General features: G+C 35.8%; 1 protein-coding gene across 23 annotated transcripts in view; it reads right to left on the minus strand.

Moving 5' to 3' along the window:
- DST (dystonin) overlaps window positions 1-26,257 on the minus strand; it is a 608,843-nt gene that overhangs the window by 307,188 nt on the left and 275,398 nt on the right. For 22 of the 23 annotated variants that reach the window (XM_072642521.1, XM_072642508.1, XM_072642527.1 and 19 more), the window contains one exon: window positions 13,848-13,909. In XM_072642521.1, coding sequence (XP_072498622.1) covers window positions 13,848-13,909 — 62 coding nt within the window. Of the gene's footprint in view, window positions 1-13,847; window positions 13,910-21,608; window positions 21,765-26,257 lie in introns of those variants that run through there. The other variant, XM_072642518.1, reaches the window with a different exon arrangement.

Genomic DNA, 26,257 nt, shown 5'->3' on the forward strand with positions numbered 1-26,257 from the left:
TTTCCCTTCTCATTTGTGATTGTGTGTCACAGAAGAGACTAAATGGATAGACAATTGTTAATGATACAAAGTAGAGTTTCTATTCTCTAAAAATTACTGCTGTACTTTTTAACTTTGGGGAGGTACATTCCCTTTTAGGTAGCCAGTCAAAAAAACCAAAGAAGCTATGATTGATTTACTGCTGCCATGAAGTCACTGCCGATGTAGAGAAGTGATATATGCCATAGGTGAATGTTTTCCATGGACATGACAGAACAATGACATGTCATAAGGTAGGTGTTTCTCACACGGTAACCAGGTAAGACAGGAAACAATAGGGTGTGGTCAGATCTGTAAATCCAGAATACATTTATAACCAAATGCATTTGAGTACAAATAATGTAAGTAAAATCTAGGGAAAATATTATTAAATAAATACTAACAAAAAATAAAAACCACAGCATGTTTAACCTAGCAGGACAGTCAGTACTTCACTAGGAATCACCTTAGTGTTAACAGGGGTAGAGTGGAACAGATCAGTGGGCTCAGAATCTACAAAGTCCTGCCTTCAAATCCTATCTTTTATTAGAACCTGGACAAATAACAAAAACTATTTGAGCCTGCTTCTTCATCTATAAATAGAACGATCTACCTTACATGGTTGCTGTAAGGAATAATGGAAAATATACATAAAGTGCCTCAAAGACTTTCATGCCCTATATAAATAACAACTTATTATTCCTATTCCTCCAATAGAGGCATTTAGGTGGTACCATGCATAGAACACTGGACCTGGAGTCAGGAAGGCCTGAGTTCATATTCAGCCTCAGACATGTACTTCCTTATCTATAAAACAGGGATACTAACAGCATCCAAGGTTTTTGTGAGAATCAAATGAGGCAACATAAAGTGCTTTGCAAATATAAAAATGCTCTATAAGTGCCTGCCATTAGATAACAGCAATGATAATTATAATCTACAAAAAAAACAGACTATATGATTTACCACATTCTTCCCTTTTCCTCCGGGTTTCCGCTAATTATTTACTCTTTTTAAACTCTTACATTTACACATTTAGCTCCTCAACGGTGACATAAAATTAAATGCTGAATTACAATTTAAATCTTTGTAAAGGGGACAAACCTTAGCAAAGGTACTATTCCTTTTGTTTTTCCAGTTTCTCCCCGGAATGAAGGAGTTATATTCGTGTTCCTACTCCCTCCTTTGTCAGATGAGAAAACTGAGGCTCAAAGAGCCCAGGAATCTTGCCCAGAGTTACACAGGTAGTAAGTGACAGGATTAAAATGCAGGCCCCTCAATTCCATTTTCAGCACTATTTCCACCGGAACACACCAATGTTTATACCCAGGAGGACAAGGAGAATTGGAGTACTGTTCTTATCACTCTAGCATCTTCCAAAATAGCCCTTAATTCATACTGCTGAACTTAATTGTATGATGTTTACACCCATGCTATCATTGTTTGCTGCTGTTCTCTCAATTCCTAAAAAGCAAAGATTGTCCCTGGATTCCACAAAACAGCCATTCATTAGTAAAGACATAACAGAGAGGCAATAAATATAGCAATGATAACAATGAAAATCTAATAGTAATGATGCAAATTCTCCATCTTGCATCAGCTCTACTGGTGAACAATAACCTCATGAAGCCAAATGTGCTTTTGAAAGCAGCCAGAGCATGTCTTAACTATAAATTCTATACACATAATAATTATGCCATAAAGCAATACGCATTTCAAATTCTAGTCATTATATGGAAACCATAAAGGAACAAGTAAACTCATGCATTTAGCAGCTAGACATATAAGGACAGTCAAAGGTGGATATGCTCTGGATTTTAATCTTAAAGTCTTTTGATTGAAGATGAGCCAATATGAAAGCCTTCTCACCATGACAATCAATATGGACAAACTTATATACTCAAGTACAATTAATTTAAAAAACCAGCAGCTTTTTTCTATTTGGTAAAATTCAGGTATTTCTGAAATGAATATTATCAGAGAGAAGTGAATCAGGAACAAGTGTGTTTACCTTAAAATTGCCTTTTTTGATATGGTCATAAATTAAAATAGAACTAAATTAAAATAAATTCTCTGGAAAAAAAACATGAAAATAAGCTGATTCAGTATTTTTAAAGGGAAAAACCCACAAAGATTTCTTAAATTTAAATTAAGTGGGAACTTGAACCAATATTTTTCTTAATCAATTATGCAATCTATAATATTTTTAAATTCTACCGTATTGAAACCATTCTCTGCAATTGTTGAAAATAGTCTCATAAGTAACTCGAGGTAACACACCGAAAATCACAAGACCAAGAAAAACGAAAATAATCTTACAGCCAAAGAGGTCCTGAGATGTTTTCATGATGTTCACAGAAAAGGAACAGCATGTGAGCTCTTTGACAACGGGGAACATATCTTATTACAATTTATCGTTGTCTCTCCCACAGCATCTACCACTGAACAATGCACATAGCAAGTGCTTAAATATCTACTGAATGACTGGAGGAACAAAAGATCCAACCTCACTCTTTATAGTTCATATTTTCATCTGCATGGAATGACCTTCAATTATAGAAAATGTACAAAGTGTACAAAAAGATAATCAGTATATAGTGTTCATACATGGAGTACTAAGGCTTCATGTATTTACTCCCATCTGATTTGAAGGAAAGAAAGGGAAGAGTGGCCTTTTCTAAGGCACCTCTACAAATGGGCACTGATGAGACAGAACAGCAGGTGGGGATAACCCACTATAAAATTCACTCAGACTTCTAGTACTAGAGCAAATGGACAGGGAGGAGGAGGTCTAGGCCTTTCCCAACCTGCTCATCTATCCATGGCAACTCTCTTTACAACACTGGCCACTGGTATCCAGTGCTAGATTTTATGATTAGCACTGCCCTGACCCAAAAGTATCAACTCTCTCACCTGTTATTCTCCCATCACCTTCAAAAGTTCCCTTTTTAAAATTCAAATACTCCTAGTTGATCCATCTATAAAGTAAAAGTACTGGATGAAATTAACTCTAGGATGAAATTAACTAACCTTGTGCCTCTACGATTCTATGGAACAGTTCATGACTTAAGCTGGGTGGCAAAGTGGATAGAGTGCCAGGCCTGGATTCAAGAAGACTCATCTTCCTGAGTTCATATCCTGCCTCAGACACTTACTAGCTGTGTGACCCCAAGGAAGTCATATAATCCTGTTTGCCTGTAAAATGAGCTGGAAAAGGAAATGACAAACCACTCCAGTATTTCTGCCAAGAAAACCCCAAATGGGATCATGAAGACTCAGACACGAATGAAATGACTGAACAACATGACTTAAATGGTTTAACTTTCAGTTAACAGCAGCAATGAACTAACAACTGAGACCAAAAATACCTGGGCTAAGCATTTAAGGTACTGAAGAATCCCTCAACTTCTAGCAAGGTGAGAGGCCCAGAAGAACGGAAAAGGACACTGAGAGGGGAAGAAGGAAGACACTAATGACAGAATTCCACAGTTTTACCTATGGCCAGCTTAGCTGTGTCATTCAAAATTATTTCACATGCAACTTGTCACAGATTGGTGACCCCTTTCAAAAATTCAATTTTAAGACATAAATTCCTTTCCTAAGCTGTCAGAAAACAGTATTCATGAAATTAAATAATCTAATAGATAAACTTCCATAACAGTAGTTGTAGGTCAGTCATTTTTTAAGTCCTACCCTACTTTTAATAACCCCATTTGAGGCTTTCTTGGCAGAAATGGAATGGCTTGTCATTTCCTTCTCCAGTTCCTTTCATAAATGAGGAAAATGAAACAAACCAGGTTAAGTGACTTACCAGAGTCACAGTTAGTAAGTGTCTGAGGTCAGATCTGAACTCAAGAAGACGAGTCTTCCTGATTTTAAGCACAGCACTCTATCTCCACTGAACCACCTAGCTGAATTCTACAGAGCGTTCACTACCATATAGCAGCACAGACTCTTACTTTTAGAATTAGTAGGGAAGAAAAATTATCTTCAGTTATGAAAAGATAAGCCTAGAGAGGCAATGGAATCATAGCTCTACAGCTAGAAAGGATGTCAGAGGCTACCTAGTCCACCCGCTTCGTTTTACAGATGAGGAAATTGAGGCCCAAATCAGTTAGTGACTTGCCTAAAATCACATACTTTGGAATCAGTCAAGACAAAATGCAAACTCAGGGCTTAAGATTATTTATTCTTACATTACTGCCACACAGTCCAGTGGAATAATACTGACAACAGCTCTCATGAAATACTTACAGAATTCATGTGTGGCTAATCAGGTATCATATTTTGTTTATCTTCATGCTACTATGTTTTCTGTTATCTTCAACTCATCCTTATTTTAGTAATCTATTCTTATTTTATTACTTATTATTATTTATTATATATACTATTCTTATTTTATTAATCCATATCATATGCTCAATTTTTCCATTTTTCACCCTCTGCCTATAAACTTTAGTAACAATTAAAATGACCCTTCACCCCCCCAAAAGAGAGAAAACTCAAATAATATAACTTTATAAAGAAAAATGAAAAGAAAAATACTAATAATTGCTCTGTGTTTTTTGAATATTTTTAATGTATCAGAATTTAAAGGTCAACCTGCTAAGTTCAATGAAAGAGCAATATGTAATCCCAAAATTTAAAAGCTCAGATTTTTGGACCCAGATTTCTTATTTTCTTTATTACTAGAACTTAACTGCATCCTATAAAATTGACCTGTACTCTTCATTTTGTTAAGGAAAATCAAAAGTTGAATATAAAGGCTGGCACACCACAGTGCTCCAATCAACATGGTAAAGATAACAGACACTTTCTCCAGTTAATCAATCAATAAACATTTATTAAGGGCCTACTATGTGCCAGGCACTATAAGCTCTGGGTAACATGAAATAACCTTGGAAATGATCATCAATACAGTCAAACTTTTATTTTTAAAGCAATTCCTATAACTTCTGGACTCAAAACTAATAATCAGAAGGGTTATTTGACATGAAAACATCTTGATACTCTAATGCCAAAAAATTTCAGTTCTTAAGAGGTACTATTCTGTTTTAGTCCTATGCATTAAAAATTCTTAGCACCAACAGCAACAAAATAGTTTCTTGTTCAAACAAAAAGTGCGTTATACATGCATATACACATGCATGTTGTTGGACTGGCTTTGCTGGACAACACTAATATACGATTGGAGAAGTTGTGATATGGTACAACCATATAGGAAAGCAATTTGGAATTATGCAAATGACTAATAACCTTTGAACCAAAGATTCCATTACTGAATTTCTACTCTGAAGAAGCTATTGATAAGAACAAAATCCATATACACCAAAATACATATAGCAGCACTTTTTGCGATAACAAAGACCTCCAAACAAAGTAGACATCCACTGACTGTGGAATAGCTAAACCTACTGTGGTCCATTAACATAATGGAATATTACTGTATTATATGATATGTGTAAATGATATATATGAAGTATAAGAGGAACATGGATTGATTTATATGAACTGATGCAAAATAAAGTAAGCAGAGTAAAGAAAACAATAACTACAAAAATGTATATTGAAAAAACACACTCCCCCCCAAATCAAAAGTGAATATAAAAAGGATGAATCAAATGAACTATGAGAAGACAGCCCCAACCTACCCCTTAATGGAGAGGGAGAGTCCACAGGAGTTAAACAATGCTCATTTTTCAGATTTTTTTGTCAATGTATCAGTTGTGCTGATTATTTTTTTCTCTTTAAAATATTATTTATTATATGGGATGGTTCTTGGGAGATGGATAAAGGAGGATACTGGGAATTACTATAATGATGTAAGAAACAAAAGAAAAGGTATCAATATAACTTATTTTTAAAATAAAAGAAATGTGAAAAAACAGAAATACCTCCAGAAATAATCAAACAGGAGAGAGAGCACTCTTAAAATCATGTCATACCAAACTGGCTGAAAGAACTAAAGAATGAATATCTAGCCTAGAGAAGACTTAGATTGCAGTCTTCAACTAGTTGAGAATTTATCATATTGTGAAAGAAACACATTTAGTTTGTATATTTCAAGAGTGGAAATAAGACTAAGGGAAACAAGAAGAGGCAAGTTTCAACCTTATCCAATTAAATTCAGCAAACTTTAAGCACTAGACATCCAGAGAGAGAAAGACCATAAAAATGTTCCTTGCTTTCTCTATCCTTACTTGATAGTAGTGACCTTAGAATAGGACTTTAAAAATGGATTAGAATTCAGCATATAGGAGAGCATCTTATCTCAGTCATGGAAGAATGGAGAACCTGTAGCCTCGAGGCCACATGTGGCCTTCTAGGTTCTTGGGAAGGGCTTTCTGAGTGAGTCCAAGTTTTACAGAATAAATCCTTTTATTAAGGAAGCTTAAGAAGGAACAAGGCATTGTTGGGCAGATGAACAGTCTGAGAAAAGTGAAAAACAGTTAATAAAAGAAGAGCAGAAGAATTTCTGAGAAGTGAAGGCATAGCAAGTTATTTTACCGTAAGCTCATAACATATGAAAATAAGCATCAGAGAAGAACTTTTGTACTACCAAAAATATGGTGGTATACTTTGTAACATCATTAAATTTCTCATCACTGGAAATGTTTAAGGACAAAACTATCTCAAGGAGACTGTAGGATTCTTGAATGGGATCAGAGATTGCAGTAACTTCCAACTTTCAAGATTCTGTCAACCAAATCCTCCACTTACTATGATTCTAAATACCTAGCAAATAGCTGTCCCTACTTACGGGTCTTCATTTCTTCACATTCCACTCATATATCAACAATTCATTAACTTAATTTTTAAATCCATTACTCAACTGAAACTGCCCTCTCTCTCCAAGGCTAGCAAGGATTGTTTAATTGCTAAATCCAAAAGTTTTTTTTTTTCTTTTCTCAGATCTCTCTGCATCATTTGACTCTCCTGGGTATATCTGACTTCTCTTGGGTATACACCCCTGCCTCTGCTTTTGTGACAATACTCTCTTGATTCTCCTCTTACCTATATGACCTTTACTTCTCAGTTCCTTTGTTGGATCATCATATATGTCCTTTCCCTTTGTGTGTGTGTATCCTATGTCTTGGTACTAGGTCCACTTCTGCTCTTTCTCTACATATTCTGTCTGATCTCATAGGATTCCTTGGATTCAATTATCATCTTTATCAAGACAAGGTCCAAATATGTGTGTATGTATGTATCTACATGTGTGTACATGTACATATGTATATATGCACATATGTGTATGTATATATGTAAAATCCAAACCTCCTCTCTCTCTCTCCTGGTTCTGATCTGATGGCCATCTAACGGGCTAGCCAATAGCCACCTCTGACTTATTATGTCTAAAGGAGAACTAGTCATTTTTCCCAAAAAACCCAAGCCTCTTCATAATTTCCTTATTTTTGTTAAAGACATTACCATCCTTCCAGTCACCACAGTTCTTAACTATAATCATATATAATTCCTTACGCCTTCCCTCTGTATTAAATCAGTTGCCAAATTCTGTCAATTCAGTCTCGACAACATTTTCTACATCCATCTGATGACTTCTACCATCAACCAGCCTTTATCACTCATACTCTGAATTAGCAGAGTAGCCTCCTAATGAGGTCTCTGTACCTCAAGTCTCTCCCCTCTCAAACCCTACTAGCAAACCAATATTTCTTAAAGTACAGTCTGACCATGTCCTCCTGCTCAACAGCCTTCAGTAGCTCTCTAACACCCAGAGAGCAAAAAGAAAATTTTTAGTGGTAGAGACATCCACTTTCTGTCTTCAAATTTTCTTTCTGGGTTGATTTTACATTTCTCTCTCACATGCTTTGTGGTCCAGGCAAATTCATTCCACTATTCCCCAACCAAAATATGCCATCTTCTGCCTCTTCTCCTTTGCTTAATCTGTCTCTCATGCCTAGAATCCAAAGTTCCTTTCAAGATTCCTATACTCCTACTCAAAATTACCTTGTGTATGTGTGTATGTGTGCATGTTATTATACCCACCCCACCCCCACCAGCAGAACACAAGCTCCTTGGGCAAGGACTATTTCATTTTTTTTCCTTTATATCCCCATATTGGGCACAATGCCACGTAAATAACAGGTCACTGAACTGAACATTCTAAATAATTCTAAATTCTGGCCCATGTATTACCATAGCCAGTTGTGATACTTTTATCTCTTCAATAGAGGAGCTGACTAGAGGTGGGTAGGTAATGCAGTGGAGAGAGTGCTGGTTCTACAATCAAAAAGATGAGTTCAAACCTGTCCTCAAACACTAGCTGTGTGATGCCAGGCAAATCGCTTAACATCTCTCAGCCTCAGTTTTCTCCGCTGTAAAATGGGGATAATCATAGCACTTGCCTCCCAGGGTTGTTGCCAGGATCAAATAAGATGATATTTGCAAAGCGCTGATCACAATGCTTGGCATATAATAAGCACTATGTATTATTATTAAAATGGGGGTAATAATAGCCCCTATTGACAGTGCTGTTCTGAGCATCTAATGAGATAATATTGGTAAAAAGCACTTAGCAAAATGCCTGCAAAGAGTAAGCAATTATTAATAGTAAGCCTATTTTCTTCCTTCCAATATGGTTCTCATCTGAAGGTGTTCATTATAATGGGTTGGGGTAACTGATGGAGCCTGGAGGAGAAAATAGCCCAACAAGGGTAGAGGAAAAAAATTCTAGAAATTTTGTCCTTCCACCCTCACACAGAATATGGCATAAGAAAAAGGAGACTCTACTTACTCATCTTTGCCTGGTCTGCAGAACTGGCAGAGTAATCAGGCCACAATATTTCATTAAAAATATCAAGATGTTGGAGGAATGAGAAGAAGGAGAAAAAAAAAGGAGACTCCTACAGTCTCCCTCTTTTACTGGAAGAGAGCCTAGATAAGATTTGTTGGGGGTCTCTATGGAAGGCACCTTCTGTATCAGCAAGGTCCTTGGCATACACAGGAGGGCCTGCTGTACAGGTTCTTAGATCTGCTTTTCTGAAAGGAAAACAACTTTTGAGGGGTCATCAATCTACTTTAATCAAGCACATATATCATTCCTTTGGTTCAGGGGGAAAAGTCAGCACTTTGAACTTCAGAGAAAATACAAACAAAAATTACAAGCAGAAATTACAAACAGAAAGACCAACAGACAGGGCTTCCAAATGTCTGACCAGGGACAATACATATATCATTACCACAGAGAGAAGGACCAGCATCTGGGTTTTCAGAGCCAGGGGCTTCTTACAATGACTGCCCAGAGTCTCATCTGGCACATGAACCTTCTTCCAAAAAGTAAGCCCCAAAGTAAAACCTCACCTCAGAGTACATACACACTTTTCAAAGCTGGAGGGCATGACCCTTGTGACCCAGTGCCTCATTAGAAATTAGCAAACAGTGTCTGACACCTAATAATGGGCAGGGAAGATCTTTAACTCTTCTTGCTACCCACTATTAACCTTACATTAAACTTACACCTTCATATTCACACTATAAGTGACACAAGTAAAATAATCATAATAATACGTGTGTGTGTGTGTGTGTGTGTGTGTGTGTGTGTGTGTGTGTATCTTTTGGACTAATGGTTGCTCATGAGGATCTCCATTTTGTTTTTCTCCATTTAATATAATTTCCTTCTATAATATTATAAATTTCCTGCTTGAAGTTATAAGCATGTCAGTCTCCATATACTTACTAGCACCATCCATTCGACCTCATTTCCTAAGTAGGGTTTATGAACCAAGAGAACAATAAAATCCCTACTCCTATCCCAATTGAAATATGACAAGAGTATGGAGTAATGGTCTTGGCATGAGAAAGATCTGGATTCATATCCTAGGTCCAACACTTGCCAGCTACGTGATCATGGGTAAGACATTTGATCTCACTGGGTTTCAGTTTCTTCATCTGTTAAGCAGGGCTAAGACCTCTAAGTACTTATTTCACAAGATTATTGTGATACTGATAAGACATAATATAGTAAAGTTCATTTAATAACTTAAGGGATAGATCCTTTGAGTCCCTGACTATTTAATAATCATTGATCTAAGTAATTAAATTGACATGTCCTCCAACTAGATTATCATTACTGTTCATGAATAGAAAACAGAAAAATTAAAAAAGAAAAAGAAAATTAAAAAGAGGGATACATAGATAGAGAAACCACTTGTCCTGGACTTTAGCATTCCATTTCCAATTTGGTCCAAGACACAAATGTTCAAATAGGTCTAAAAACTGAGAATAGACTTAAAATAAGTGAAAATTATTTTCCTATCCCTTGTGCATTTTGGTTGTACTCCTATATTATGTATTCCCACCACACACCTCAGTTTACATATTTCAACAGATTGTTATTCCTATGTGAAAAAGAAAAAAACCAAACACAAATAAATAGTAGAACCCAGAAAGCATTCTACATATAAATATCAAAGACATATGCAAAGGCAGCTTTCTCCTTTCATCTCTTCTTTCCCATGAGCTACAATTTTTTTTTTTGTCACTTGTTACCAAATATAGGAAACTAACAATAACATTAGTATGCTTTCAACCACTAAAATCTGCAAAGGTCAGCTACCAAAGAATCTGCCCATCTGTTGTGCTGATTGAACAGTGAAGATGTTGGAAATTATTCACTAGTTTACCCACTGAAGCTATTCTAAGAAAAATTTTGTGCATGTAAGATATTCTGAGAATGTAATATCAGTTCTATTCTTATGTTGATGTTTACCTTGGAACAGAATTTTTAAGATTTTTACTTTGCTAATATTTTTATAATATTCATCTTAAAAATAAAACTTTTAAATGACAACAAAAATGTTGAGATATTACACAGACCAAATAAATAAATGTTGACTACAAAAGAAAAGCAGTCTATGTTTATACTGAAGTACTATTTTTTTAAAAACAGAAACACTATTTGCCTAACTTTGTATTAATCTATACATTTTTTTTTTACTAAAACTGTCATTAAATATATTTAACATGTCTTGAAAAAGTTAAAGCCACTTCTTACATGACTCCCTTTACCTTCAGGATATAAACTATGCACTCAGAAGTAATCTGAGCTTATTGTATAATTATTCCTAGTCTCTTTTCATGTGTTAAGATTGTATTTTTTAACATCAAGTTAATATAATTATATTAAATTAAGAATATGAAATATAGGAAGCTTAATGACAAGCTTTGCAAACATTTTTCTCATACTGATGTTGTTTGTGGGTGGGGAGATTAAATGTGCCAGTCTTAAAAGCATATTAACTTAAGTCAATATGTTTTACTTTTAAAAGAACACTGATTAGAGACGCTAAGTACCAGTGTAACTTTGCTGCATAATCTTGTGTTAGAGCAAACTAAACCTCCTCTTGTTAACTGTTCAGTGACTCATTTTGTCCCAGCATAGAACCTGAACTGAGAGTGATGGCACCAGACCTACTTTTGCAATCAGCTGCTCCTTCCCCATAAAGATTTCTCAAGTTATCTTTGTCTCACCACAAGCAATGCCATCTGACTCTTTTTGAGCAGGCTTTCATTATTTGTAGGCATGAGGTTTCTGAATAATCGATAAGTATTTGTTTCCTTGAATTCCTTAATCCCAAAGCCTATCACTGAACTGAATTTTGACCACCCTCTCCAGTGCTCACTTTCATACTGAAGTCACCAAAATATCAAGTATGTGTTGACTTAATTTTGGATTTTTGTCAGGCTCTTTATAGGACTTCAGTATTTGTTCATACTCTGCATTTGATGTTGATGAGTAAGCTACAATTATCTTTAAAGTGCTTTTCTAGCTTTCCATTAAAATATTTCTCCTCACCTTTGACTATGTGATCAAACTAACTCTGCAAATTCCTTTATTCATCTCTTCTATGATCAAGAATCTGTAAGTCATCCATCTATCTGTTTGTGACCTCATTATGTTTCATTCGTTTCAGGTTTGTCAAAACGGATATGACTTGATTCCTTCAGAAGGTGCCAAAATGTTCAACACTGGATGGAATTTTCACATTCAAAATGCCAACATCAAAAGTAAAGTTAGTAGACAAGCCAGGAAGAGGCAGTATAATACACTAAGAATAGCGGATTTAACATGGATCACATAGATTTAAAACCTGTCTCTTGATATTAAATAGCCGTGTGACTCCAGACAAGTCACCTGACCTCTCTGAGTCTCAAAGTAATTCTCTAGAATTTAGTTACCAAATCAAAGAGCATTTGAAATCTGTGTTAGTGGACAGAATCCCCAAACAGAGCTCTTAACCCCAATGAAATCACATTTCCTTCACATATATATTCACATAGACCATTTAGGAACTATGTGATTCTTATCAGCTCTGCTCCTTTTCCCGACACCTTGCACTGTCACTGGAAAAGGATAAGGAGTCGGAATGATGAAAACTATTTTGTCTTTTTTTCCTCACTTCATAAATTGCTATGAACAAGAAAATTCATCAACTACCGTAGCAGTCAACTTTCTGGTAATAAGTCTCTCAATATTTAGGCTGTTTCTTGAACAAGAGATGTGTGATTTTCTATTGGGTCTTTCCAGAACTTATAATGCACAGTAAGAAACTACTATAACGATCAATTCGATATTTTTAACACTTGTGAGCAAAGCATTTTACTAAGACTGGAAGATACAAAGACAAAAACAAAACAGCCCCTTCCCTCAAGGAACTCACATTCTACTGGGAGAACGCAGCATATACACAGGTAAAGACACTACAAATAATATTATTGAAGAGGTGAAGACATTAATACTGGAGTCAAAGAACCTCAGTTCAAATCCCAATGTGTAATACTGAGCAAGTCAGTTCACATTTCTAGTCCATTAGTTTCTAATCAATAAAACTGGGGATTCAGTATCATCCTTAAAATAGCTTCTTAACCCTAAATTCTTTGAAGCCTATTCCCATACATTTTTGGTTAAATAGGATTTTATAAGAATTTATTTGTAACATTATTTTCTAAGGGAAAATGGTAACTTATTTACAACTGACTTACAAGTAAGCATTTGGAATATAATCTGTTTCCAAGTTGAATGCTGGCTAAAAGAAATAATAATCAATATTTTACTGGGGAAGTTCTATAACTGTTTGGCAAGTAGGAAAATTGAAACATAATGTAGATGGTAAGTGGCACTCCCTGAATCACACCACATTTAATAAAACTAAATCTTGAAACTCACAAACTGTGCCTATACCAACTATATCTTTTTTAGATCCACAAAGTCAATTATACACCTAATTATGGAAATCAGTCTGAATGCTGGAAAAGAAATCTCTGACAGAATTAAATGGCAACATTCTGATATAGACTTCGAGGGTTAAGCAGCATTTATTAAGCACTTATTAGGCACCATGCTAAGTGGGATTACAGAGATAGGAAAAAGACAGTCCCTGCTCTCAAGGAGATCACAGCCTAATAGAAGAAACAACATGCAAACAACCAGATATATACATAAGTACTTTTACTACTTACAAACAAGAGATATACTCAGAATAATTCATAGAGGGCTAGAACTAGCTCTAAGGGAGACTGGGAAAGGCTTCATACAGAAGATGAGACTTGAGAAGCTGAGACAACAACTCACTGAATTTTAACTTTGAATATTCCCCAAAACAAAGTAATAACATATTTTGCTAACATCATGCTGCTAATTGCAATCTTAGATACTTATTTCCCCACCTCCGTCATTATACAAAGACCACACACTAAATAATTATGTGTCTAGATACATGTACCCTTTTCTGGAAGTCAAGGTATCCCATTTGCACGCCTTCAGTTACTCATAGAAAAGACATAAACTGCAAAAAATACAAACTGACCTTCATGAGATGCTGATTTATCCACTTGGTGAAAGTTTTCTTTTGAACTTTGTCCCGTTCATCTAAAAAAAAAAAAAGAGTTGTGACTATTAGTAAACACGTAGCTACTTGAAAGTTTATAATAGTATGTAGAAATAATCTAACTGTATTTCTTCATATGCTGAGTCTATGGGAGTCTATGCATACACAAAAATGATGGTTCAAAGGATGATTTTATCATACTAAGAGCCATAACCAAAACTTTTTCAACAGTTGAGATAGAGAAAGAAAGCAGTTGCACAAAGAACAGTTTGACCATGCCAGTACAGTCATCATGGGAGGGGAGGGGGAGTGGGGTTGGCTCATTTCCCAGATAATCCAAATCTGGTCCATGCTCATATGGCGATTGAAGGTTGCAGTAGATAGAGCACCAGTGCAGGAGTCAGGAGGACCTGAGTTCAAATCTTACCTCAGACACTTGACACTCACTAGCTGTGTGACCTTGGGCAAGTCACTTAACCCCAACTCCCTCATCCTGGGTCATCTCCAGTCATCCTGATAAATATCTGGTCAACAAATTCAGATGGCTCTGGAGGAGAAGTGAGGCTGGTGACCTGTACAGCCCTCCCTCACTCAAAGTCAAAGTGCAAATCGTCATTATTTCTCTGATGGCGTGATCTTCTTCAGCAATGAAGGACGAACACACACACACACACAAACACACACACACACACACACACACACTACCTCCAAAGGGTTAAATAAAGGAAGCTGAAGTATCAAACCAGTTATAAGATACTGTCAGACCTATCTCTGCCTATTCTTCCCAGAGGCTCCATAGCAAAGGTCACTTTGCAACAGACACCTACAAGATGCTTTGAATACCACCAAGAATTATGCAAAAGCTCTGGTTTTTCAGAGGATCACAAACTCCTCTCTCTCTTTGTTTCTCCCTCCCTCCCTCTCTCTGTCTCTGTCTTTCATCCTCTCTCTCTCTTCTCTCCCTCTCCCCCTCATCCTGTCCCCTTTCCCCTCTTCCCACTATAGAGAAACACTTTCTCTAATCTCCATCACTCCTCAAATTCTACATCCAGACTGAATACTTTTCAAAGCCTTTTTTCAATGATGGTATCTTATTCAGAAATCTGCCCAATAAAAAGAGAAATGTCACCAAATGCCAAACAGAAATAAAACCAAAATTTCAATGTAATAGTACTACAGTCCTTTCTTCTCTCTTGGAATCCCTTCTCATGAAATTTATCACTCCTTAATGAAGCTGAAGGCATTCATCTCTATTTTAACATATATATTGGGAACACCTAAATGAGGAATTTTCCACTACCAAAGCAGGTTGGCATCTTATCTACATTTTACTATGTTAGATAACTACCTAGGGCAATGAGAAGTTAAGTGATATGCCCAGGATCCCATGGCCAGTATGTTGTCAGAGGTGGGATTTGAATTTAGGGCTTCATGAATCCAAAGCCAGCTCTCTATCCTGCACATTTTCGCTGAGTATTAAAGGGTTTGAAATTATCATTGCAGAAATCCAGTCCAAAAGAGTGTGTTGCAGACAATGCCCCTCACAGAAGATAACGTTCACCACCCTTTTTACAAAGAGTTGTCTGTTGATTCACAATCCCAGTCTCAACAAATTTAGAAGTCAGTTTAAAGCCCCTCAAATTACATACATATGGGTGGGCACACACACATAATCCCCATTCCTTATAATTATCTCCTGATACAATGATATAACTGATACATGATCCCAATGATATAATTATGGAGTACTCCATGCTTTGCACTGTCAAGTACACCAGTGTCATTTAACATTTACCGAACATCAGCATCTGAGAGGTCTTAAGGAAAACAGTCAACCTCAGAATAATAATGTCTATAGTTTTTACATCTTAAATCTATAGTATTAACCAAAATGCTTTTTCCTAAGATCTATATCTTCTATGTGCTACCTCTAAAGTGTTAGAGAAACCTGGAGTATCAAATCCATCATAAAACAGGTACTGTCAGCTCCACCACTGCCCACTCTTCCCTGAGGCTCCATAGCAAAGGTCTCTTTGCCACTGACTCCCACTGACACCATAAGAGCCCTGGTTTTTCATGGGATTAAAGACCAAGTGAGTTCTATTACCATCCTTCCTGTATTCATCACACTCTCAAACCATGACAAGATCAGAAAACATGGGCTTAACACTTAGAACTCTAAGAAAAACTGTAAGCAAGCTCCAAAATGTCCTGGTTAACTGCTATTGGACTGATTAATGCTAGAGGAAGACAACGCAGTAGCATCTTGGGGGGAATTCTTTTAGACCGCAGAAGATAAAGCACATTTCATGATTTTGGAAAAAGGATAGATGGGAACATTGCATCCTATTTTAGCATACAAAAAGGGCAGGAATATCAAGAGTCATTTTTTATTTATATTAGTTGAATCCCAAAAGACCTCTCATGCTTAAATGTGAAAGCCATCATGTCTTCTGATCTCTTATATGCAGAAGCCACAGTTGTGTTGAGCCATCTCCTGTGGTTAATATTCTATGCTATTCAAATCACTGGGCCATTTTTCAACTAAACTGAATATAATATTCTACATAATGGTCAAAAATAATGCTGCTCCTTCTCAGAAACCAAACACCAAAAGATGGCTCTTGAAGGGTGACAATGACTAACATTAATAGAAATGTAAGCAGCCCATTTTTTTTAGATGTTAGCTTTTTGTTTCTAATGCTTCTCAACTTTTTTATATTAAACCAATATCTTTCAAGTAGAAAGTCATCAAAAACTATATAATAATTTAGGTTTGTAGTCTAGTTTAGACTCCAACTTGTAAGAGTTTTTCTATCTGCTTTTATAATCTTTCTGGACTGCAAAATCATAATCTATAACAATTGCAGACATCCCTGCTTCACTACTAACATTTTTTAGCTCTGTTCAATTAGAGTTGTTTCATAACTTATTTTACCACTGTAACCCCAACTCCCACCCAAACAGAAAAGGGGAAGAATATCTTTGTTCCTGCGGATGAAAGAGGCTCCAAGTAGAATGTCAATTAAAAGTTCAAGACGCCATCAACAGCCAGCTTCATCTTTCCAAAAACTCACTAATTCTGAGTTCTTCATTTGGTGAACTCTAGAAACTCTTGCAAAATTGGCATCTATGCTGGGTGACCTACACTTCTGAAAGCCTCTACTCCAAACTGCTAGTCGTGGCAAGGTTGAGGGGGAGGAGAGTCCTTTAAATGAAGGAAATGCTTATTTGCCTTACACATAAAATAAGGAAATTAAACTAGCTGATGTCTAGTTTTTATTTTCTGTGGTTTTCCATAACTTAACTCAGCACTAACCTAAACTTTAAACAAGGTCAGGACCCAGGAAAGAACAGTTTAGTTTTACTTTTTGTACTAGATGCTTGAATATTAGAACTTCTCATTACTCAAATGAAATCCAATTTGATGGGGTGGGGGAAGCTAAAGAATGTACCTAGAAAATATTTTAGGTTCATAGGATTTAAAAGTTGGAAGAGTCTGTAAAGATCTATTCCAGATGTTTTCAGACTTTTTTCTGAAGCAGAACTACTTTTGAGCTCTCCAAAGTATTAAGCTCATTGATGGGGGCAGGAAAGGGAAAGGCTGAGAATGTTAGTCACTTGCTTAAGCAAAGAAGGAATGACCAGAAATAATAAAAATAACATTAACATGTTTCCATCACTTTAAAGTTTCAAATTCATTGCTTTAAATTAAGGGAGCTAGGTGGTATAATAGAGAGAGCACTGGGCCTGGAATCAGGAAGGCCTTAGTTCAAATCTATCCTCAGATACTAGGTTTGTGAAGCTGGTCAAGTATCTTAACTTCTATTTCCCCAACTGTAAAATAAAGATAATAATGGCACCTATCTCACAGAACTGCTAGAGGGATCAAATGAGATATCTGTAACACACTAAACATAGCACCTGGCATACATTAGGTGCCTAATAAATGCTTGTCGCTTTCCCCTTCCTTTCCCTTTAAAAAATTACACTGCAGGGCAAATTATGCAGTATGATAAGCTTCATTTTAAAGTTGCAGAGAGACTTCAAGAAGGGCAGCTAGGTGGTAGAGTGGATAGAAAGCACTGAGCTAAAGTCAAGGACACCTCAGTTCAAATCTAGCCTTAGACATTTAGAGCTTTGTGACCCTAGACAAATTACTTAACCTCTGTTTCCTCATCTGTAAAACAGGCATAATAATAGCAGCTACCTCTCAAGATTCTTATGAGGATCAAATGAGATCATACTTGTAAAGTGCGTAATACAGTGCCTGGCACTTCTTAAGCATTATACAAATGTTAGATAGCAGTAGCAGCAGTAAGTAAAGACTCTTGCCTAGGCTCACAAAAATAGGAAATCACAAAGCCTGGACTTGAATGTATGTCCCCTAATTCCAGCAGGTGCTGGGTTTTGCTTTCTCATTTTTTGTTTGGTTTTGGGTTTTTTGGTGGCATTTGGTATTTTTTGTTTTGTTTTTGTGATTTTTGCATTGTAACTTCACTTAAGATACAAAGGAATAAATGGCAGAGAAATTCAGCAAAAGTCTTGCTTTTGGAACTCCCTGCTAGAAGGGAAACATGGTGGCAGAAAGGAGCACATACGTAGAAGAAGAACGTGTTCTTGAGCAGAACCATGAACTTGAAGATCAACCTGGTAACACGTGAAGGTGAAACAGAAGCTTGCAATCAGCTTGGGGGGACATCGTGGTTCGATCTAACTTCATTCTACAGATGAGGAACTGAGCTCAGAGAGGATAAATGATTTGCCCAAGTAAGTAGCATAGCCAAGACTTGAATCCAGGTTCTCAAGGCATTACTCATCCCACTCTACCATCCTGCTTCACTACCTGGAGAAAGTTTCAGCATTCTTTTCTAGGCTTCTAAAATCCAGACATCAGATACGCAAAATATTAACTTGGAAGGATTAGGATTTGTTCCCATCTATTCTAATTTTCAACTTAAAGGAAATATGAAATTTACAAGGAAATGCATTAAAATGTTTATTACCCCCAAATTTTATCATTCAGAAGGAAGGGATTTCTATATATGTACTATATTCCATAAAAAAAAAAAAAGATAAAAGACTTTTTTTCCTTTACCAGCATCACAAAATCTAATTCCAATTCATCTAAGTGAAAAAATGATTACTGAATTCAACTTTTCTAACATACTTAGATTAAAAAGGGACATTATCAATTGGAAGCTGAATGTTGAAAAAGATCTTTAATCAAATATCATTAAGTACCTGTTATATATATAGAAAACTGTGCTAGGCTACTGGGTTGAAACCAAATGACCTCAGAAAGACTTACAGTTTTATGAAGAAAGAAGGGAGAAAGGGAGAGAAATTGGAATAGGAGAAAGAATGGATAAGGGAAAGGGAGAAAGATTTGGAAATGAGCATATAAAAGGAGCATATGAAATTAAAATTCAGAATAATTATCTGAAATTTTCAAGTCAATAACTGAATGATTTTATGGAAGATATTAGTGCAAGTTGATCAGATTATTATTCCAACTATCTTATCAACATATATAAGCTTGTTATTGCTCTGTTGTGTCCAATTTTCCATGACCCCGTGGACCATAATGTCCAAAGGGTTTTTTCTCAAAGATATTAGGAGTGGTTTGCCATTTCCTTCTCCAGTGGATTAAGGCAAACAGAAGTTAAGTGACTTTCCTAGGGTTACATAACTAGTAAGTGTCTGAGATAGAATTTTAACTCACAAAGATGAGTCTTCCTGACTCTAGCCTCAGCACTCTATTCACTGAGCCATCTCACTGCTCTATAACTAAACTTACTCACCAAATGATTTGCATTTGGATTTTACTAATCCATAGAAAGGGCAACTAGGAGACAAAGTGGATTAAAGAGTATTGGGTCTTGATTCAGGAAGACTCACCCTCCTGAGCTTAAATCTGGACTCAGACAATTACTAGCTTTATGACCGTGGACAGGTCATTTAACCCAGTTTGCCTCAATTTCTTCATGTGCAAATGAGCTAAAGAAGGAAATGGCAAACCACTGAAGTACCTCTACAAAGAAAACCCCAAATGTGGTCACAAAGAGTAGCACAGCACTAAAAAAACAGCTGAACAACACAATACTTAAAAATTATATAATCTAAAAAGGAAGAAAAAATAATGCATTATGCTTATTATATGGGCTTTGTCTTTCTTTCTCTAAGCAAAGTTTATAAAATTAATATGTAGAAGATGTTAGCTGTAAGTTACCACTTGGTTGTCAGAATTCTGCATTATAGAGATAATATGCAATTTCATTAGAATTTATATATGGAATCACTATGAAGGGATAAAGACTCTATATACCATTCTATTTTTAATTATTTCTTTTTTAGGTATGAGTAGTAAGAAAATAATATGATCTATGAAAAAACCAATCATGTAAATAAAATTACAAATAAACATCAGATTTCTATTATATTGGGGGTAGAAACCTATGCAAAATTAATATGATAATATGCAGCTAATCTAATACTAATATCTGATCATTATGAATTATAACTAAGGCATAAAATTATTAATCAAAAGTAATTAACAAGCAGTTCCTTAGAAATATATACGTACTGTATACACATACACATACACATACACTTCTATACCTAGAACTCCTTGAAAGCAGCAACTGTTTCATTTTTTTCCTTTATCTCTCAAGCACCTAGGATACTGTATTGCACATAGTATGTGGGTACTTAACAGACACTTGTCTACATACACCATAATAAATGACATGTCATTCAAAACTTCTAATGCTAGTGGGTTTAGAGAAGTTAGCAAGAATTCTAACTTCCATAAAACAAATTTTTAATTTTTTCATAAAATGTATTAAGCCTAATTGGTGAGAATTCCTTGGAAGTAGGGTACAATTTGCAAAGAACTCCTGTATCATCTAATATCAAACTGAAAAGGTTAACACGAATTTCAGTGTTCCAGGATTACTACTGGAAGGAAATTACTTCTGAAAGTTCTGTGGAAAAAAAGTTTTAAGATTTGTCACTTTTTACACTAGCTCCATAACAAGGGAGTAGTCCAGATGACACCATCTAATTTTCCAATCTGTACTTGCATAATGATCCTTTCTGTTAGTTTAGACAGTGACGTCTACAACCAGGGTTATATTTTGGGCAATGTTACCATGACAACGATGAGGGAAGGAGTTCCTATGCTTTCACAGAGTCTACAGGTTTTACTGACTAACATCAGTTTTCAGGGAGCAGAGTTAAGTAATACATTTCTATATAAAATATTTGATTTAAAGGATAAATCAGTGATCATTACAACAATGGCAATATAACATTTCCAAATCAATGGTTAATAAATTTCCAAATGTAGTTTTAAAAAAAGATCTATTATAGTGTGAAGAGAAGCAAACAATTTACAAAGCATTCTATTAATTACTACTTCAAGAAAAAGGAAAAAATCAAGGAAATCATGTAGGTGCAAAGAATTATTGATCATTGAAAACTATACTGTTTATCTTCAGTTCAAACCAATCAAACTTAAGTGCTTTTAATACACAAGAAAAAAATTCTTGAGATATTAAAACAAAAATAAAATGCAAGCTTCCTCAGAGGACCTTGAAAAAGTTGCAAGGCTAGACTATCTGACATTCTGAAAAGTGCCCTACCGTCTGCAAATTCCCACTGAACAAACAAACGCCCATAGTACAATTTATCCAATCCTAAAAACATGAGAGGTGGTAAACACATCACGCTACTGACCCATACAGCACATCTGTTCCACCAGCTTTGCATTCCACTCTCGTTCATTTTTAATTAGCTGCCCCATCATTCTCTGGTAAAGTTGGCTGACAGGTTGTCCTTCACTCCTGACACCCAAACTTAAGGTGTTACTTACTATACACACAATTACTTTCTCTACAGAAAGCAAGCACCAAGCAGACACTCCTCCTGGCAGGCGAAGAGAAAGAAGTAACTCCCCCTTTTAAATAAACATGAGGCTTTGCTCAGTCTCTTCTGCCTCACCAGCAAGCAGAGGTATGATTTATAATTAAAGAATTTGACTAAACCACATTTTTCCTTGCAATCTTAAGTATGTGCATATAAATGAGACTTCTCTTCTAAAAAGTTTTACGTTGTTCAGAAACCTCCAGTATGTATAGACAGTCTCCCTTACTAACAGACCAACAAAACAAATTACATTCTACCTTGTAACTACTTCATCCTTTTTCTTCCCCCTCTCTTCTAACACCTCCAAGCAAAACTTCTCTGTAATAAAATAGTCAGGATCCACCCAACTTGTTTAACCCTAGTCTGTTGAGTCTGAAATCAATGAAAGTAAAGTGAGATTACTTTGCAGATAGGACACATCCCATTCATATCTAGCAATGTGTATGGAGCTACCTATGCACATGAACAGGTGGAAAGGAAGGCAGTGCTTAGGTGTCCCTAGCTGGTTTCCCACTCTCTTCCATGAACCTGGCAGAAGGAAAAGGATGAGAGCTGAGATACATAACTTTGATCACCCAATTCACAAAAGGGGTATGACTTTAATTTGTAGAAGTATTATCTTTTAGGGAAGTATACAGATAAAAACCTCTCATATAAGTGTACAAAGTTAACAAGTCCAAAAATATATGCTCCTTTATCTCTCTTACCCTTACCAATAGAGCCACCATCTCCACATGCAGATGCCAAGGAGTGTCACTAACATCCAGAGCTAGGTGGCAGAGTAGATTGGGTGCTAGTAGTGGAGTGAGAAAGATCTAAGTACAAATGTAACCACAGACATTTACCTACCAACTCTGCAACTGGGGGCAAGTCATTTAACCATAGTTGACCTCAATTTTCTCAATTGTAAAGTGGGAGTAAGTAAAAGTACCAACTTCCCAGGGTTGTTTTGAGGATCAAATAAGATAGTTATAAAGTGTTTAGTATGATGCCTTGCACACTGTAGGCATTACATAAATATCTATTATTAATTTTATTAATCATGATAAAAAGCACTATACTTGAAGTCAGAGAACCTGAATTTAAATTATGGTTAGCTGCTTATTATGTCTATTATCTTGAACAAGTAACTTAACTTTTGGTTTCAGTTCCTTTATCCATAAAATGAGACTTGGAGATAGACACTAAAATTCTGATACTTATGAGTTGTATAACCTTGATCAAGTAACTTCTTTTTTTCTATGATTCTGTTTCTTCATCTGTACATAGAGGTCTTAGACTCAATATATAATCTTTAAGGTCATTTCCCACTCTACATTCTATTCATTTTTACTGTATTTTCCCATAGAACCAAAGTAAGCAAAAATAGATGTAGTTGAAATAGTGTTATTAGTATCACGCTTCATTTAATAAGTATTTTTAAATGACTTGTTTCTTAAGTGTCTTCCCTGTTTGGACTGGCCTAATCACTGTTGATAACATTGATTCTAAGGTAAATGTACCATTAGTTATAAATCAATCACTTACCCACACCTTTGTACCTATTTATTAGCTTTGGTCTTCCCAATACCTCTCTTCATGCATGAACCTTTTCCTGAATCCCTACCTGCTAGAAGTGGTCTCCTCAGATTATCTTGTATTGACTTTTGCATATGTTTTGTATGCACAGTTTTCCCCCATGGAATGTAAGATCCTTCAGGGAGGACTTTTGTGTCTGTGTACTCCCTGTGCCTAGCACTTGTAACTAAATGAATGCTGGTCTGCATAGGAAGCTAGGAAATGAAACCAAGTATAAGTCAGCCCTAGTAAGAATGATCTGAAATAAAAGAGAAATGCCATGGAGACTTTTTAGCAATGCAATCCACATGTTTAAAATTGTGTATCTTTTAGGATATCAAAATATAAAAACATTTTGCCAAAATCCCAACATCCAATATCTAAGCATGGGATAGATGCAAAGAAAGAAGCAAGCTCTCTTCAAAATGATATTTTGATGCTATGGACCAAGGACCAAAAGAGATGGTGAAGTAGCAGAATAGGCAATTTCAAGGAAAAGCAGCCAAGTGATAGCTGTTCCTTGGCTTCATAAGAACCATCTGTAGTAGAGCAAACACTCTCATGCAACTCTTTGTCCTACATTCTCCCACACTCCAAAGCTAGTCAGCAAAAGAAGGCAAACAAATAGACTTGCCTGAGGACAATAGGCGTGGCTGCTAGGTGAAAGGCAAAAACACACCAGAAAACAATTTGCATTTATTTTTAAGAAGCAGGAAAGTAACAAAAAGAATTCATTCTAAGGGGTACAATAATAGAATTCAAAGGCTTGGTAATGTTCTACCAAAGACCACAAACTATTGTGCAGTCTACATTTACAAACCTTTTTTACATTTATCATTAATACCATGGATCTTATTGAATTCTACTGAAGAGTTCCAAATGTTTTTCCTTTGCATTTGAAAATAATCATACTGGATCATTTTTAAACTGGAAGAGACCTTAGAAGCATTCAAGCCCACACACTCATTTTACAGATAAAGAAACTGAAGTACAAAGAGATGAAATGACAGAAGGTGACAGAAAGGGTATCACAGCTGGTTGTCTTACCTCAAAACCCAGCACTGTTTCCTCCACACCCTGCTATCATATAAAGTGGTTTTTTTTTAATCTTTAAATTATTCATCTATATCCAAAGCACGTTATACCTCCTCCAGGTTTATTCAATGAATCCCACGAATCATATCAAGACAGTTCAATTATTTGTTGTTATGTCTTATCTGCCAGATACTACAATAGCCTTAAAGAGATACTCAGGGTTTTTTTTATGCCAAAAGCACAGACTCCAGTTATCAAAGCAAATTCTTCGGACTAAGTATAACTAGGTGGGATTTCAGGTCACCATCAGTCTAAGGTAAATGATAGGTATGCTACCAAAGGTGAGACACGCCCATTTACTGTTGGAGATGGAAGGAGGCTCTATTACAGATCTCTATCAGATGCAGCCACCCTCCCACCATTCTATAAGATTTCAGGATGCTGAGCTACTTAATAAAAATACAATGTCCCTAAAATACGAATCCTCATAACATTTCTGACCACTGACAGTTGAAAAATGCTGACAACAATTATGTACAATTTAATTCATTACTTCAAGTAAAATTAATTTTCCACTCAGACTAAATTAATAGCTTAGTTGCCTGAAGATTTACAAAAAAAAAAAAAAAAAAAAATCAGGATGGAATACAATGAGATGATCTTACAATAAACACTATTCTTCTCTAGGTTGGACTTTGGCATTGGCAAGTTCTCCCTTGGCATCAGCAGGTTCTCCTAACATCTGATGCCACAAGGAAATAGCATGACCTATATTGAAAAAGTCAGTTATTTATTTTCAGGGCTCAGATTTTATATCCCTTCAAAATAAAATTTCCACTTGATTAAGCATTATGAGCCAATGCAATAGAGTGGAAAAGATGGACCAGGAGTCATAGGTCCTGAATTTTAATTCTGATTCAGTCATTTACTACCTGTGTAACCCTGGGCTAATTATTATCTCTGAGAATTACAATTTCCTCATCCTTAAAATGGTAGCACCTACTTTACAGGTGGTTGTGAGGATTTAATGAGATAATTTACATAAAGTACTTTGCAAATCTTAAAATTCTATAAAATGTTAACTGTTTTTGTCATTGTTATGATTATTTGTAAAATGATGACGTTTGGATTAAAGGATCTCTAAAGTCCCTCCCACTTCTAAACTACTGATCATTTTCAGCAGGGGTTCTTAACTGAAGGTACAAAGTAAATTTCAGAGTTTGAGAACTTGGATTAAAAAAACACATCTATTTCAATACAATCAGTTTCCTTTGTATTTTATTTTGTGCATTTAAAAACTTATTCTGAGAAGAGGTCTGTAGGTTTTGCCCAATTGCCAAAAAGATCCATGATACAGAAAGGTTAAAAACGCCCATACTTCAGCAAAACAGACTAGAAGGGTCTCTTTATAAAAGCTTTCATCTATTGATGCATGCCCTTTGTTGGTGGGAACTGTTTATAGAAGCCTTTTTTTTTTTTTTAAGAATTACCTTTTCTTTTCATACCCTCTTTCATTTAGGAGCTTTGTTAAGTGTATAACAGAAGTTAGTAGGTTTGTTTCGCTTCTACATGTTGTTCTTCAATCATTTTCAGTTGTACCCAATTCTTCTTAACCCTATTTGTGCTTTCTTGGCAAAGATACTAGAATAATTTGCCATTTTCTTCTCCAGTTCATTTTACATATAAGGAAACTGAGGCAAACAGGATTAAATGACTTAGCCAGGGTCACATGGCTAGCAAGTGTCTGAGGCTGGATTTGAACTCAGGTCTTCCTAACTCCAGGTCTAGAGTTCCATCCACTGCACCACCTAGCCACTTCTATGCTACAGATTCATAATTTGTAACAGCAAAACAACACATATCATCTC

This window comes from Notamacropus eugenii, chromosome 2 (genome assembly GCF_028372415.1).
Source record: "Notamacropus eugenii isolate mMacEug1 chromosome 2, mMacEug1.pri_v2, whole genome shotgun sequence".
Classification (NCBI taxonomy): domain Eukaryota; kingdom Metazoa; phylum Chordata; class Mammalia; order Diprotodontia; family Macropodidae; genus Notamacropus; species Notamacropus eugenii.